At 37.7% G+C, this 16,491-nt stretch overlaps 1 protein-coding gene across 2 annotated transcripts in view; it reads right to left on the bottom strand.

The window, feature by feature from the left end:
* The window catches only part of LOC307002052 (uncharacterized protein), a 157,265-nt gene that overhangs the window by 11,041 nt on the left and 129,733 nt on the right, over nt 1-16,491 (bottom strand). The window contains exon 2 of one of the 2 annotated variants that reach the window (XM_079619269.1): nt 14,837-14,948. The exons of the other annotated variant lie outside the window; for it this stretch is intronic. Coding sequence (XP_079475395.1) covers nt 14,837-14,870 — 34 coding nt within the window. The 5' untranslated portion in view covers nt 14,871-14,948. The remainder of the gene's footprint in view (nt 1-14,836; nt 14,949-16,491) is intronic. 2 annotated transcript variants of the gene reach the window in all.

Below are 16,491 nucleotides of genomic sequence, written 5' to 3'. Positions count from 1 at the left end.
CGATTGGTGTTGTGTCTAACACAGTCTCACCCCAAAACGTCACATACTGACGCGTCTTGACCATTCGGCAACATACGACGAAAAAGGTACCCTTTAACGTCCATATGTGACGATTCAGGAATGGTTGGGTTTAGGTATGCGGTAGGGTACCGCTAGAAGGCGCTGCTGGTGCGCTTATGTCTGCGTCTCATATGGACGTTAAAGGGTACCTTTTTCGTCGTATGTTGCCGAATGGTCAAGACGCGTCAGTATGTGACGTTTTGGGGTGAGACCGGGCTGTTGTGTCATGACGTCACATTTCTTCACGGTGTACACGGAAGAAATATTTATGTCGGGCAAGATAATCTCGATGAGAACGGCCTTTTCAACAACCGTGACACCTCGTAGATCGGGAAAGAAAGGCAGACTCCAACGTGAAGGCTGTGACCGAGCTTTTTCTGTTGGCCAGTCGATATTTAATTTTGCCAATGCTAGTCACAACCTCCAGCAGCTCCTCAAATGCAGGGGAATGAGGTGGCGAGTCCTCTAATCCTTCTGCCTTGATGCTTAGAACATCTAACTCCTCAGAGCCAGATAATTATAGCGTCAGGTTCTCATCCTGGAAGAGGCCGCAGAGCGGGCTTCCGATCCCTGAATGGAGACAACGGAGCTGGCTGCTGAGAGCTGAAAAAGGCCAGCTCTCAGCAGCTTTGGCCATAGAGCAGAGGCCATAAAAGAAGGAGCGATGTCAGTGAAGAACGAGAGAGGAAAGGACTGGATTTATGCTGTTTTGTTTCTGTTTTATTGTATGTGTTATCTGTTTTATTATATTTACTTTCATTTTGTTATTTGTTTATTTATTTATAATACACGCTTCCTTCTTCCCACAACAACGAACTGTGTTACAAATGCTATCCATAGTAAGACAAACAACACCAAATAAGACTGACAAGTCACACAGAACGATTGCTGAAGAGCAGAAGCTAACACTGTTATTGTACACCATCACATTTGACGCCAAGACTCAACACCAACCGAGATTGTTCTAGTTACACACATGCTTCAGACACTATCGCACTGGAGGCGTTCCCCAAAGTGTCGTTTGCGAAGCAGCACTTAAAAATATATTTCAAAATGTAATTTATTCATGTGATGCAAAGCTGAATTTTCAGCATCATTACTCCAGTCTTCAGTGTCACATAATCCTTCAGAAATCATTCTAATATGCTGATTTTCTGCTCAAGAAACTTATTATTATTATTATTATCAAATTTGAAAACAGTTGTGCTGTTCACAATTTCTACAAAAATATTACAGATTTTTTAATGAACAGAAAGTTAAAATGAACAGAAATAGAAAGCTTTTGTAATATTATAAATGTATTTACTGTCACTTAATGCATCCTTTCTGAACAAAATAATTAATTTCCTTTTTTTTTTTTTAAGTACCTCATCTCACCTGATCGGTAGCTTATGTTATCAATTACTATGTTTGTGTGGCAGAATAATATACTGAACCTCAGTTGGAAGTGAAAACATTAACAATGACTTCACAGCAGATCTATTTCCTGCAATATAAAACAATTTACTGCTATATATTTCTTACATTTTCCATGGGGGTCCTTTAGCCCAATCATCAGGCTTAACTGGGATTTTTTTTTCTCTCACTTATTCAATATTATACAGTAAGTCTTCTATCTTGTGGTAATTTCAGAGATCCTCAGTATCACATGCAATATTTTTATAAAAAATTATATATGTTACATCAGCTTACCTAAAAATAGCCCTAATTAACACTATAAAAATAACAAAAATCCAGTGATGTGTTTTTTTTTATGGATCTCTTTGATTTGATTAAAATCAGTTGTAAATAATTGTTTTAAATTTTCTCTTTATGATTAGTAGAGTTATATCAGGCATAGAGGGGAAAAAACAAGCAACACGACCACCATCTGTCACTGGAGCTGTACATATATGGAGGACCCTCCTTTGGCGACTGGTAGACTGCCAACACCAGCTTACCCAGAGGAGACTTCAGCAGGGCCTTGAGGATTTAGGCGGGACTTCGTTTGAGCTCTAGCCAAATCCAATCTCATCATTTCCTGGTTCTTTCTATAGCAAAGCTCCATATGAGCTGTGCTTGCAGCTGAGGGAGAGACTATACTAATTCATAACACGGAGGTTATACTGCAGTGTGTGGCTATTAACCTCGCTAAGTGGATGCAGGGCATTTTTTATTACAGACCATCCTCAGAAAACACCTTCTGTTGTGCAGAGATGAACCTGTGGGGAACATTTTCCTTCTCAGAGTAAATAGATAGAGAGCGACAGTTTGAAATAATACCATTCATTTATGTTCCTTTTTTTCTATCATTTTTTATGTTGTTTTTGTAAAGAAAAAGGCACACATAGAAAGTAATTTGGGGGGTTGGGGCAAGAAGCGTAATTTCTTACCCAAAATGAATCAAAGCCATCATCAGCATTAATGATGCAAATTAGAAAACATTCTTTAAAGGCATAAATTATTATTGCAGGCAAGTAAAAGAAATGGATGGACAGATTTTTTATTTTATTTGTGTAACCATGGAAACACCTGGGGGAAAGTCAGTGCTGTCCTTGGTCAGGCATGACTCACAAACTTTCAGGACTGTTTATTAGAGGACTGAACAGAAAATCAAAGCTGTTAGATTTAATCTGGATTGCCTTTCTCATAACAAATACTGTATGCCATGGAAAATGATATATAAATACTCAAAATCAGATAGAAGGGGTTCATGTAATTGTCCATAAAATTGTTCATAAATGAATAAACATATTTTGATCAATGTAATGCATTCTTGCTGAATAAAAATATGAATTTATTTTCTTACTGACCCCAAACGTTTGTGTACATTAATGACAATGTTTGTGTGACAGAATTGTATCGTTACTGAATCTCAGTATGAAACTGAAGCACATTATGAATATCAAGTATAGCTTGTTCTTGATGTATTAAACCACCAACTCTAAACCTAAAAATAAACCTATTCCAAATCTTTAGCTGAAGAAAGACGTTTTTGGAAATGTAGTCTATCATTTTAAGTAAGAGGCTCATTGGAGCAACATTGTTTAACATACTTCGTTAAATTCGTTAAACAGAACTTGAGGCATACTGATGTTGATATACCATAAAAAATCATTTTAATTTGTCTCTCAATCAATCAATTTTCAAAAAAGAAAAATCTGGGTTACACTGAGACATTTACTGTAATGGAAGTGAATGGGATTAATTTGTAAAATGGAAGCAACAAACAAAATAGTAAGTGATTGGTCCATTGAATTAATTTGGATTGACTTCTGATAACAAATTCGTAATGGGAAAATTATAAAAATGGTCAAAATCGAATAGGTCGTCATATGTCTAATTGTGTTCATAAAAAGGTATACATTTATATTGGGAAAGTACTATATTACAGACATGCAACCATGCTGTGCACCAGAAACTCAGCATCTAACATATCTGTGTAGCTCGTACAGAGATGATCTGCAAAGCTGCAAAATGAATCGCATGTATAGCCTCAAGATTGTTCTGTGTGGACCATCACTAGACCCTCAGAGCCACCGATATCCCTGATTAAGCAAGACAGCATTACTAATGAGTTCTTCTAGCATCTACTAGGCTTCTTTTAATTAGAACTAACATGACATTTTACCGCAGAACTGGTCAATACTCCCTAAACCACGTGCAAATCCAATAAGGCTGGTAAAACATATCTTTGAGATAATAATCACTTAATTACCTGGGCTGTAAACAAGTCTGTCTCGTTTAAAAAGTCACACCTTCTGCTCAGTGGGAATTTTGGTTATCGTACAGCAATTAATAACCTCTCTTGAGGATTGCTTTTAGCTCTTTTGATTAATCCTCTTTGGAAGGAAGGTAAGAACTGAATAAATTGCTGGAGGGTCTACGTACTATCAGGCTTTGGCAACTGTGAGGAAGTACAACTTCAAACTTCTGTTTGGTGGGGGGAAAAAAAGTTCAGGATTTCCCCCCTTTTTCTTGTAAAATTTTTTCAAGGAAGTTTAAATGAATCTTGATACTAGTTATATATACATATTTGGGTGAAATGGTCCCTTAAGAGCATTTTATTAAAAAAACTAATTTACCATGAACCCTAAAAATAAAACCATTCTCTCTTCAATTTGCTGTTTAAATTTCTCAGTTTAAAGGCCCTTTCACACCGGACGCGTACACGAAAAAGCGAAACGAAAAAGCGAATAGTTCGCGTGCGAAATAGGGTCAATTTGAGGAGCTCGTTCAGACAGTGGCACCGCATCTGCCGAGACAAACCACTAACTTCAGGGAACCAATCGGTCCGGAGCAGCGTCTGGCAGTCTGCTGAGGTGAGGGCTACGTTTACATGCAATAAAATAAACAATCCACTGTGTGTGATTGGCTGAAGCCTTTTCTGTCGCCGCAAAAGTAAAAAAAAAATCGACATCGAAGCGGAAAAAAAAAAAGTCGTTTTTTCGCCGCAGCACATTCGCGTTCGGTGTGTAAGCACTCATTACACAACAGCTGATCAAAAAATAAAACCATCGCGCGAATTATTCGTGCGTCAAAATCGCGTCCAGTGTGAAAGGGCCTTAAATGGCCAAAACAAGTTGTCGACAAGAAGATCTGACATGCTCTGGCACAAATTGATTTTTTTTTTCTGTGTTCCTTCCGTTTAATAATTCCATCTCTTGGCTTGGGGAAACTCCATTTCTGACCTCAGACAAGAGCTGTGATAAAGCAATTAAGTGAATTCTGTGTGGGTGGCTCGGGTTGACAGGCCTAGTCTGGGAAATGGCAGACCCACCAAACTGCCAGAAGACAAGCCTGCTGTCAGTCCTTCACATGCACAGGAATCCATTTATCTGATGGCAGTGAGTCAGTCATTGAGACAGGTTGGTATGTACTTAATGAACAGCATAAATTACATTTTAATACGGTTTTCTACCTTTGGAATAAATTACCAATATGTGCCGTTGACATTTCTCCTATAGGGCATTTTGACTAGCTTGCAAAATTCCTTAAAATGCAGTTTTTGCTTTATATTTCTTGAAATTGCTAAAAATCATTCCATCCGTAAAGTAACAAATATATCAGATGGGTTTTAGAAGTAATTTCAGATTCAAGGAATCTTTTGAAAATCAGATATTCACTGGGAATTATTTTTTTGAAAACTGATATCAAATCAATCAAAAATGGAGAATTTTCTCAAATCAGAAGAGTATGAGTGTCTCTCAATATTGAGATATTTTTGTAATACAGTGTTCATGCTTGTCATTAGCCCCTTTCACACAGCAATCACAGAAAATTACCGCAAAATTGCCAGAATGACATTACCGGAAAATACACAAATATGTTGTTCACACATCACAAGCAATGACGGTCTGGCTTTTACCGGTAAGAGACAGACCACTCATACTGTACATCAGCTCCAAAATACCAATAAATTCTGTGATGTCAGTCATCGGAAGGGATCTTTAAACTGTCTTTATCCGCCCGCAGGAGGAGAGGCGCTTTAGTTTCACTATCTGTTCAATTTGAAAAAAATGTTTTTGACATCTGTGTTGAAAGCATAAGGGGATGATCAAACAGAACACGTTTTTGCTCTTAAAAATACGAGACACGCATAATAGTAGGCTATCCAACTGCAGAGCCACAGCGCTGATGAATGGAAAAGAAGGCTGGATCTCGAGCGTGACACGTTAAAAAAGCTGAGAGACGTGGTGCAACGGTCAAAGATGATCATCTTGCGCATTTTTACATAGAAAAACTATTAAAAAGCTTAATGTAAACAGCAATGAGTAATCACGTCATCTCCATAAGAACTTTATGATTAGCCCAAAGCAGACTTGCGTCAGCCGGTTCTCTGACCGCGTATGTGATCATACTGGTAATCTTCATTCCGCTGGGTAATGAAGGCTAATATATCCAATATTATTACCTATATTAAATTCACATGCACACATCTGTCATTATTTATGATGCACCCTCATTATGATATTCTGAACCTGCATGACTTTCCCTCAAATTTGTGTTTTTGCATAGTAACTATACACACAAACCATCAATTGATTAGCCATATAAACGTCAAACACACGGATGTGAAAAATTTAAAACACTATCTTGTGTATTTTGCTTGTTCAGAGTGCTGTGTAGTGCACAGGCGTTTGTCACAGCACCCACGGCTACATGTATGTGCAGTGCACACATACAAGTATGTATGTATGTATGTATGTATGTACAATTGTTGCACAATTGATTAATTGTACAGTTATTGAGCAGAATAATGACACTTTTGCCTTGTTAGAGCTGCTTTTAAGGAAAATTTAAATGTGTTACTATTGTCTTGTTATATAAAGCGCTATGGAAATAGTGGTGACTTGATCTGTATGCATATTCAGTATCTATTTACAAATTAAACAGAAATGCAATTTATTGGAGAGAGAGAAAAAAAATTATTTGTTTCTTGAAACAATGAGTTTTTGATTTCTAAGTGAACAAATTAGAAATAAATGTTTTCACACATGATCACTGGGTGTAGGTAATCAGTAAATGAGAGTGGCATTTCAATCGCAGTTTTCAAAAAAAAAACACAAGAGCGGGTCATTTTGAGTGGTTGAGAACTGTGTTTAGAGTTCGGTGAAAAGTTTGTTTTACAATTGCAAACTGAGTGTAAAGCTGATAATGTGCTTGCAGGCTCGGATTACATGAGTAAATGGCTTCACTGAGTGGGCCTCAGGTACCACTTTTATAGTGTGTAAGCAATTTTAAAAGTATCTTCTATCATGTTCCACATATGATGTTTTATAAACAAAGTTCGGGAGGAGCACGATCAGATAACCAATCCAAATTACTTGTCATCAAACAATTACGTCTACCCTAATCAGCATGACAGGAAGCATATATATCCATTCTGTCAACTCACCTAACATTCCTTGACAGTTTTCCAGCATCCCTCCACCACCCCGACTCCTCACCCTTGGCTCCTCTTTTACAGCCAGGAATACGGGGGGAGTACTCTGGGTTCGGGCCGAATACCGAGCCCGGAGCCCTCTCCTCGGACAGCACGCCAAATATGCATACCATTTATTCCATCAGACTTATTTGTAAGTGTGAACTCGTGAAAAGAAAAAAAATCATACAGGTTTGGAACAACGTGAAAGTGATTAAATCATGATATATTGAGAGGAAACCCAGACTATATTTTCTTGATTGTACAATCACCGTAATGCAATAATATTAAGGCAACAAATGAATTGTGGACAATATTTTATATTTTTTTACCACATTATTTCTGATCTCCAACTTGGTATACAGCCTTGCAGTTCCCAGAGACCTATGGGAGCACAAAGACAATTTTCTGCCCCACCACTCAACCCAAACAGCCCATTAGAGGAGGGAGGGACGATAAATAAATAAACAAACAGCAGAATTTCAGATTGAGCACAGAACGGAGTGACTCGTCTTTCTTCCTCTTCAATGCATCACTACAGCACATCCCAGCAGCAGCTTCCCCGAGACACACCAGCATAGGATCTTTTTAAGCTGATAGAGCTGCTGGCTCAGCAGCCAGACCTGAATCCAAGCAAAGTGCTTTCTAAAAGGCCCTCAGAGTCTGCGATCGTCCACACATCCTCAGGGGCCACCATGCTAATGCAGCTGCAGAGTGGGTGATGCAGCTGTGAGCGAGAGTGCTTTCTGATGAACAAACACCCGAAGGTGTTTATCTTCAGCTTGCTCCATCTGCCAGAAAGCGCCTAGATCTCCTTCAGCTCCCTGATCAGGACATCTTGGAGTCTCATGTGGTGCTATTCTGAACTAGTACAAAGGTGATAATGAGTCATTTATGGCCTCTGGTGGTTTGTGCTTCTGAAGATGTTCATTTCACGCGCAAATTAATGATGCATGTGTATTCAAAACATGTTATGAGCAACTTCTTCCTACTTGTTATTGTGACCTCTGCCACAAATGGAACGAAGCATTGGGAATTGAACACTGGATCGTGTTTGCGGTAAAGGATTTATTTACAACAGACTTGATTATCTATTCATATCACCGCTTAATAGCTAATTGACAATAGAATTGGACATTACTTTTAGAGATAATAAAAGTCAGTATTTCATGCTAAATCTTTCATTTTCACACGTCTATACACATAAAACAGAGATCAACTATAATTTTAGACAGCTTAGAACAAATATGCATACACTATCGCAACAATGACAAACCATGTGTGACATATTTGGAGGGAAGGTTGAAGGAAAACAAAGATTGATGTCCATATCAGGGCTAGAATTATTACTGTGACTGACAGTTATCTAATTATCAGATGCTGCTGGTGGTGGTAGTGTGTGTGTGTGTGTGTGTGTGTGTGTGTGTGTGTGTGTGTGTGTGTGTGTGTGTGTGTGTGTGTGTGTGTGTGTGTGTGTGTGTGTGTGTGTGGGGTGTGGGGTGTGGGGTGTGTGTGTGTGTGTGGGGGGGGGGTCTGTTCTCTGAGCAGAGGAATCATAACAGCCTGGCAAGTCATTAAAAGATCTGAGTGAGAACAACACAAAATGAATATTAATCATAGCAGCCTTAAATAAATGCAAATTTAGATTCATTCACAGTTGCATCTCACACACTCATTTTCCAGAATGGAATTTAGCAGCAATAGTTTGTTGTGTGTTTTGGCTAATGGATAGCAGTTTATGAGCGCATTTATGCATAATATCAATTTATGAATCTTATTGGCTTTGATAAAAAACATTTGTCTCTTGTTTCCTTGTAGACATTTGTGAGTAATTTGAAATGGTGACATAAAGGCTACTAACAATTTCAGACACCGAGAGAAAAATGAGATATGCACAGGTGATGTTTCCGATAGTGTGTAAATATATATTCAGTGTCAAACAATACATTCAGAGATGAAGGCTAGTTTTAAAGCCTCATTAAATACATATTTATTTTATTTGGCATTTGAATCAATAGTTGAACCTATATGTTGTTTTATACTGTGATTTTTTTTACAGCACTTTGGTCACCACTGGCTGGTTTTAAATGTGCTTTAGAAATAAATGTTGCCTTGCCTAGATTATTTTGTTCAGTATTAATATATGCAAGCTGAAAAAAAAAAACGCATATGGAATATTATGCCTTCTATGTGCTCAACTCAACTGGATGCTCAACTGGAATCTATTGATATGATGCACGTGTAACCATAGCTAAGGCCCGCTCGGCCGTTAAATGTTACAATATTCCAATAATAGATGGCCTGCAGCTGGGAAGAAGACCTGAATACCAATAGCCTGATTAGATGGATTGTGGCTAAACTGAAAACTTGATTTCTCCCCTCTTCCCCCCAAACCCCCTGCTCCTCTGTCCCCCCCTCTCTCTCTCTCTCTCTCTCTCTCTCTCTCTCTCTCTCTCTCTCGCTCTCTCTCTCTCTCGCTCTCTCTCTCTCTCTCTCTCTCTCTCTCTCTCTCTCTCTCTCTCTCTCTCTCTCTCTCTCGTTCAGAAGTGATCATGTCTTATAGAAATTAAATGTGTTCCATTATTAAATAAAATGTCACTGAGTATGCTTCTAATTCAATTATACCAATTACCACCTACAAAACAACATAGTAAATAATAAATTGTTTTAAAAAGTAAATAATAATACTTTTTATAATAATACTAAATTTGAGACTTTAATACAGTATTTTTGAATTGCTAAAACACTAAAATCCATTCTCTGAACCCAATGCTCAGTGACCTAACCCCATTTGTCGAATCAGTCACTTTAGGCAAAACCTTAAACAAGTTCAGGTAGTTAAGACACTGTTTGCAAATGTCATCCACTCTTTTTGCAAAACTCTAAACATTCTTACTCACTAAAACACATTTTGCACTGTGTTGCAAAATGGTAAATACATGTGGCAAAAGTTAAACACAACTCCAACACAGTTGTCATCGTTTACACACAACAACTCAAAATTGTTCACACTTGTTTCTCATGATGTGATCAAATCAGTTGTCTAGAATATAAGCCAGTACAGGTGGCCCAAGTACATTGAGTGTTGATACCACAATGGATGGAAATAATGTGAGAGGCAGAGGAGGAAGAGTTCGAGAAAGAGGTGGTGGATGAGGAGGAAGAGTACAAGGACAACGAAGAGCAAGACCAAGAATAGTAATTTCAGATCAAATTCGGGCAACTGTGATAGACCATGTTCTTGTTCATGGAATGACAATGAGGGAAGCAGGACAAAGAGTACAACCCAATTTGTCGAGATTCTCTGTGGCCACCATAATCTGGACATTCAGAGAAGAGAACAGGTAAATGTATTGTTTTTCTAATTTGTGCGACTGAAAGTTTACTGTATACATTTGATATAGTACATCAGTTTGTCAATAGAAAGGGGAGTGGGGAAAAAAGAAAAAAAGATTTACAATACATTATACATATGAATGCGATGTCCATTACTATTGTTTCTGTATGTATACATTTGTAAGAGCATTTTCCCTTTTGTAGAATTGCAAGACTACCAAATGAGGGTGGAATGACTCCTTTGTTCTCCCAACAGCAAGAGGCTCTCATTGTTGATATGGTCCGTCAAAACAATGTCATTCGACTGCGTGAAATACAGCAAAGACTTGTAGAAGACAATGTAAACTTTGAAGGTATCAACAGTGTCCGCCTTTCTACCATTTGCCGTGTCCTCCATCGCAACAGGGTACGCATGAAGCAAGTGTACAGAGTACCCTTTGAGCATTGATGCTTACAGTACAAGTTTGTAGTCTACAGTTATTGTCCTATACTGTTACTGTAACTGCACTATATTATAGTGTATGTAAATCAGGAGTGCATATACAGAAGTATGTCTTTCTGTAACACTTACAAAACTATTTATTTATCTCTTTTATATATAGAGGGTGTTTGAAATGGATTCCATGGAAAGGCCCCACTAATATATTTTTGTAGATGAAGCAGGGTTCAATCTGGCGAAGAGGAGAAGGAGAGGCTGGAACATAATTGGCCAACGTGCCATTGTGGAAGTCCCTGGGCAGCGTGGTGGCAATGTCACCCTATGTGCAGCCATAAGCAATGGGGGGGTTCTCCACCGTCATGCAACCCTGGGGCCATATAACACTGACCATCTTCTTGCATTTCTGGGTGGTCTTCGGGATTTTTTGTTTGAACGTGAGCAGGATCCTCAGCAGGCAGTGCATCCTGTCTATGTTGTGGTTTGGGATAATGTCAGCTTTCACCGTGGTGTCCGAATGCGTGAGTGGTTCAACATCAACCAGCGATTCGTCAATGTTTGCCTTCCACCAAACAGCCCTTTCCTCAACCCAATAGAAGAGTTTTTTCTCTGCGTGGCGATGGAAGGTCTATGACCGTAACCCATATAAAAGAGTAAATCTTTTACAGGCAATGAATTTGGCCCGTGATGACATAGGTGTGGAGTGTTGTCAAGGCTGGATCCGGCACACGAGAGGGTTCTTCCCACGTTGCCTAGGAAGGGACAACATTGCATGTGATGTGGACGAAGTCCTCTGGCCGGACCCAGCACGAAGACGGGATGCTGAGGCAGAATAAGTCTCTCATTGACTTTGATTTTGCAATTGCACAATATTTTGTGTAATACGCTTTTCATTTAGAGTTGTCTTTGTTGAAAATATGAAAAATACAGAAATTCATACTGTATTACTTGTAGTACTTACAGTATGCAATATATGTGCTGTACTGAGTTGTGAATTATTTACTTTTATTTATGGCAAAATAATTTTCTATATGCAATAAAAAATAAAAAAAAATCTGTAACTACATGCCCTGGATGCTGTGTTGTCAATTTTTTGATGTCGTGTCTAATGAATGCTGATGAGTGTTTATATATTGACTGGCTGTGTTTATGTTTTGAAAGCATTGTTTGATTTTGAGCACATATCAAATGGTTTTGAGGCAAGTGTTTGATTTTGCCAGAAGAGTCAGGGGTTTTGTGAATGTAGTTTAAAGACTGGGGTTTGTGTTTAAAGTTTTGAGAATATGGGTGAAGGTTTCAAGAAATGTGTTTTAGCAATTGTGAAATACTGTAAAACTACAGAGATGAGAGGCTTTTTACAGATTTTTAATTACGGTACAGAGTATGTTTGCAGGTGCAGCTGGTTTAATTTACGCTGACAAACCTTTTGCTGATTTATGCCGATTGATCCCTATATAGTGAGAGGTGATGAGGAGCAAAGTGTCCATCAGATGAACTCTACTAAAATGTTCAAAGAGAACTTTGAAGTGGTTATGTTTTGCACATCTGTTTAGAATGACACTACAACATGGCTGCTGATTGTTCTCCCTGCAAAGTGCCCTGTGAAGGCATCATTTATAGTTTGGAATGTGCCGTTTCTCTCAGTCATTTGCAGTTTGTTTGCTGAAAGGGCACTTAAAGGGTTAGTTCACCCAAAAATGAAAATTCTGTCAGTAATTACTCACACTTGTGTTGTTCCAACTCCGTAAGACTTTCGTTCATCTTCGGAACACAAATTAAGATATTTTTGATTAAATCTGAGAGCTGTCTCACTCCTCCATATAGGCTTCTATTGTAATTGAAACTTGCCCGCCCATAAAGTTATTAAAGACATCGACATTAATAACGACGTTATTAATAGCGACGAGAATACTTTTTGTGTGCAAAAAAAAACCTAACAAAAATAACGACTTTATTCAACTATTAATTTTCCTCTGTGTGGCCCTCTAAGTGAGTTCACCTAGTGTAACAGTGCAACGCTTCTGGGTTGTACGTCAGAAAATAGGCTTACGCTGGTCATGTGTGTGATGCTGGCCAATAGTGAGCCTACAAGGCCTACAAGTAATCAATAATTGCAAGTCTAAAAGCCCTGATTTATCAAAGCATCCGAGTTTTCTTAACTTAGCTTTGGATTCTGAGTTTATAATCTACCTGCACATTATTCTATAAATCCCATTCAAATTCTTCCACCAATATCAGATTTTTCTTCTATTTGCTCAAAACTGGCTTTTACAATGCATATTCAATATTACTCATCTCATCTCATTTATTTCATTTCTACCTGCTTGAATCCCCACAGTTCATTCTGCTGAGTTCAAATTGAACATATAATGTGAAATCAGTCAGTGTAGATGTTTCCTTTGCTGCCTAAGATAACTCACACAATAATGTTTATGTGATTCAGCGGATGAAAGAATAGCAATGAAATGTGGCTGAATGCAGTCAGTTAACTATCCAGTTCCATTAAATTAGAAACGGCCAATATAGATAGGCATTCGGTATTTTAGACATTCTATATGATTCACAGCTATTGGGTTTAGACCTTTAATGACCTTTTGACCTTCCTTTTCACATTTGTGTTTCAGGCCTCCATGGTCCTTTGATCAGACTCTGCATTTTTCCACAGTTTGTTTACATCACAGATTATACACATGCAACATTTATGAGCATTGCAAAAGCAGAATGTATCAAATTATTTGAACTGAAACTATTCAAGATCAGTTAGTAAGAGCATTTTGTGTGTGTGTGTGTGTGTGGGGGGGGGGTGTCCAGATGGTGTTTAATTCAATAGCAACACGTCTGAAGAGTTCTGCAAAAATCTTTATCTTTGTTCAATGAATTATGGCCATACCATTATAATTTTAGCTTGCAAAAATACAACTTGAAACATGCATTGCAGTAATTGGCCCCAAGATGAGCTCTTATTTTTGTGTTACCTGGCCAGACTATCTGTCCAAATGTCACTGTAAACATATGGCTCTCATATTAAGAAACTTCAGGGAGAATCTAGTTTAGGTTGGTAAATATTTGGCTAGATTTGTAATAGAATGTGAAGAGTATCCAGACTGCGTATCACAATCAGGTCAGGTTAACAAACAGCTGCTCTCTGGCTATTTACGGTAAAGGCTTTGGTAAAGATGAAGAACAGCTAAACAAGTTTTCAGGATAAATCTTACAGTGAATAACATTTAATTCTTGCAGGTCACAAAAACGTCCATGAATAATTGGCAGCAATTCCTTATGATACACTATATGGCCAAAAAACCTAACCTAATTCATGTATCTATCCAGTGTCCAGTTAGGCCAGTCAAGTTCTTCCATACCAGACTCGGTAAATCACTTATTTGGACCTTGCTTTCTTCACAAGAGTGTTGTTTTGCTAAAATAAAAACTGGCCTAAGGCCCCCACAACCTACTGCAAAGAAATCTAGAAACAATTCTCTAAAATGGCTTTATATGATCTAGCAATATTATTTGTCCACACAGAAATTACTGTAACAGTCAAATCTGTTAATTAGAAGCTTATTGTTGGTACGAATTAGTATAAATTTTGTATGGATTTGTCTTATTTATTAATGGAGAAATGCTTTATGACCTTGTGGATGCACCAAAATGTCATGACATTCAATTAAGAATTAACTAAACTCAGATGCAATGTGCTTTATACACAGACTGAGAGTCATATTCAACATTTCTTAAAATCCATTGTAACGGTGGTGGCCGTCCTAACATAAATAAATTATTTTAAAGAAAACTTCGGGCACCAGACAGGACTAAACCAGTCCAAATTTAAATTAACCCATGATAGCAAAAAGTAACCACCTGTTACAAGTGTCCACATTCATTCACAAATTCTCCATAAAAAAGAAAAGTGAAAAAAGTAAACATTTGATAAACATTTCATAAATCAACAACATCAAACAATCATTTTAACAGGCAGCAACAATTAGGGAAAAAACACTAAGTATATATTCGCACATTAACAGAATGCGCAAATGTGAAAGGTATGAGAGTGGGTGCGTGTGTAGTAGTGTGTGTAATGGCGGCACAGAGGTACTGACCAAGTTTGCAGGAATGAAGGCAGCTAGAGAGCATCACGGGTCATCGTCAGACGCCAAGATAGGTGGATAAGCAGCTTTGACTTGTCTTCAGAACAGCTCAAAAACAGTCGGTCTAGAAGGGCAACACTTCAGTCAAACTTTACAACGCACCAGACATCAAACACAGGAAGCATCAGAGTGACAAGCCGCCATCTTTCCACAATAATCCATCACTCTCTCACTCACTACTGACAAACCTTGCATGCAAATAACAGTCTCACCCCAAAACGTCACATACTGACGGGTCTTGACCATAATTGAAACACTCTGACTCCACCCATTCACGCAAAGGGAAAGTGAAAGTAAAACAAACAATGTTGTGGCACAAATCTTCTTCACTGCCACACCATCTTATAAGAGACCCCTTAGTGTAAGTATTTCCTGCCATAAGTCAAATATATAGCATTAAGTGTCATTAGAGTAACCCAGAATGTCTAGATTAGAGTATGTAGAGACGTGTTTCTGAGAAATGGTTCTGCTACAGGGCGGAACATTGTAAATGTAACCCCAGAGAAAATAAATAAAACCCTTTATAATGCAAATAAATATGGAGTCATAAGAAGTGAACAAGCAAAAGCAGAGTAAATTGCCTCCGATCTGAAACAATCTTTCTGACCTCTTTTGAATGATTTCGAGGAGATTCATTCTATACTATCACCAGAAAACACATCCTCCTGTTCACTGTAACTAACAGGATCAAATATTTACGGTGGGACTTTCCAGCTCTGTATCATTTTGGGAAATGATGGCCTTCAGCAAATTTTTTTTTTTTTTTTTTTTTTTCAGTTTTGCTGACAATGCCGGATAAGACTTTTGTAAACTGTAGTTAATAATGGATTTTTGTAGATATGCAAGTCTGCCTCAATTGAATTGATGTAATACAATGCCAGCTAGAAAAGCACTAATATTGAAACATTAAGATAGCTTTGCATAAAGCTGAATACTGATTATCTTGGAAATGATTTTCTAATGACTGTATTATATTAATTTTGACATATTCATTAATGGCAATAATACTAGACTTATAGTCCTATTGTATTATGATGTTTCCTGGGGTGCACTTATAATGTTAGTTTGATTTTGACATAAAAAAATTGTCATAATTTAGAAATAAAAGGCTTTTTTGCTACCCTGATTTTAGCCCTCTGATTTAAAGGGTCTGTTTGAAGGGGCGTGTCTTCTGTGTAAATGCCCACTGCTGTGATTGGCTAACATTTTTGCACATGAAATAGCTAGTACATGTGGAACTCTCACAAAAACTTTTAGCATGTTATTACTATTACAGCTCTCAATGTAAACTAATCATGGAAAATGTTGATTATAGCATTATATTTAGATCACTAGGCTATATTTAGATCGTGGCATGAAAGGTTGCAGTAATGAGCATGTAGCCGATCACAGACATGTTGAGGGCTTGAAATGCAGTGATCTCGTCTTTGCAACTCGATTTCTGCACACTAACGAATGCTTTCATCATAAGTGGTAACATTATGTAAATAAGAGATGTATTGATTATAACCAAATACTATAGATAAAAATGACTTTGCTATAACGTTGTAAATTTTTTGTAACAGATTTGACTTTTGTTATATATTTGTTAGTGTTATTTTTTATTT

This window comes from Phoxinus phoxinus (genome assembly GCF_949152265.1).
Source record: "Phoxinus phoxinus genome assembly, chromosome: 7".
Lineage (NCBI taxonomy): Eukaryota > Metazoa > Chordata > Actinopteri > Cypriniformes > Leuciscidae > Phoxinus > Phoxinus phoxinus.
This window is presented reverse-complemented; position numbering and strand designations above follow the sequence as displayed.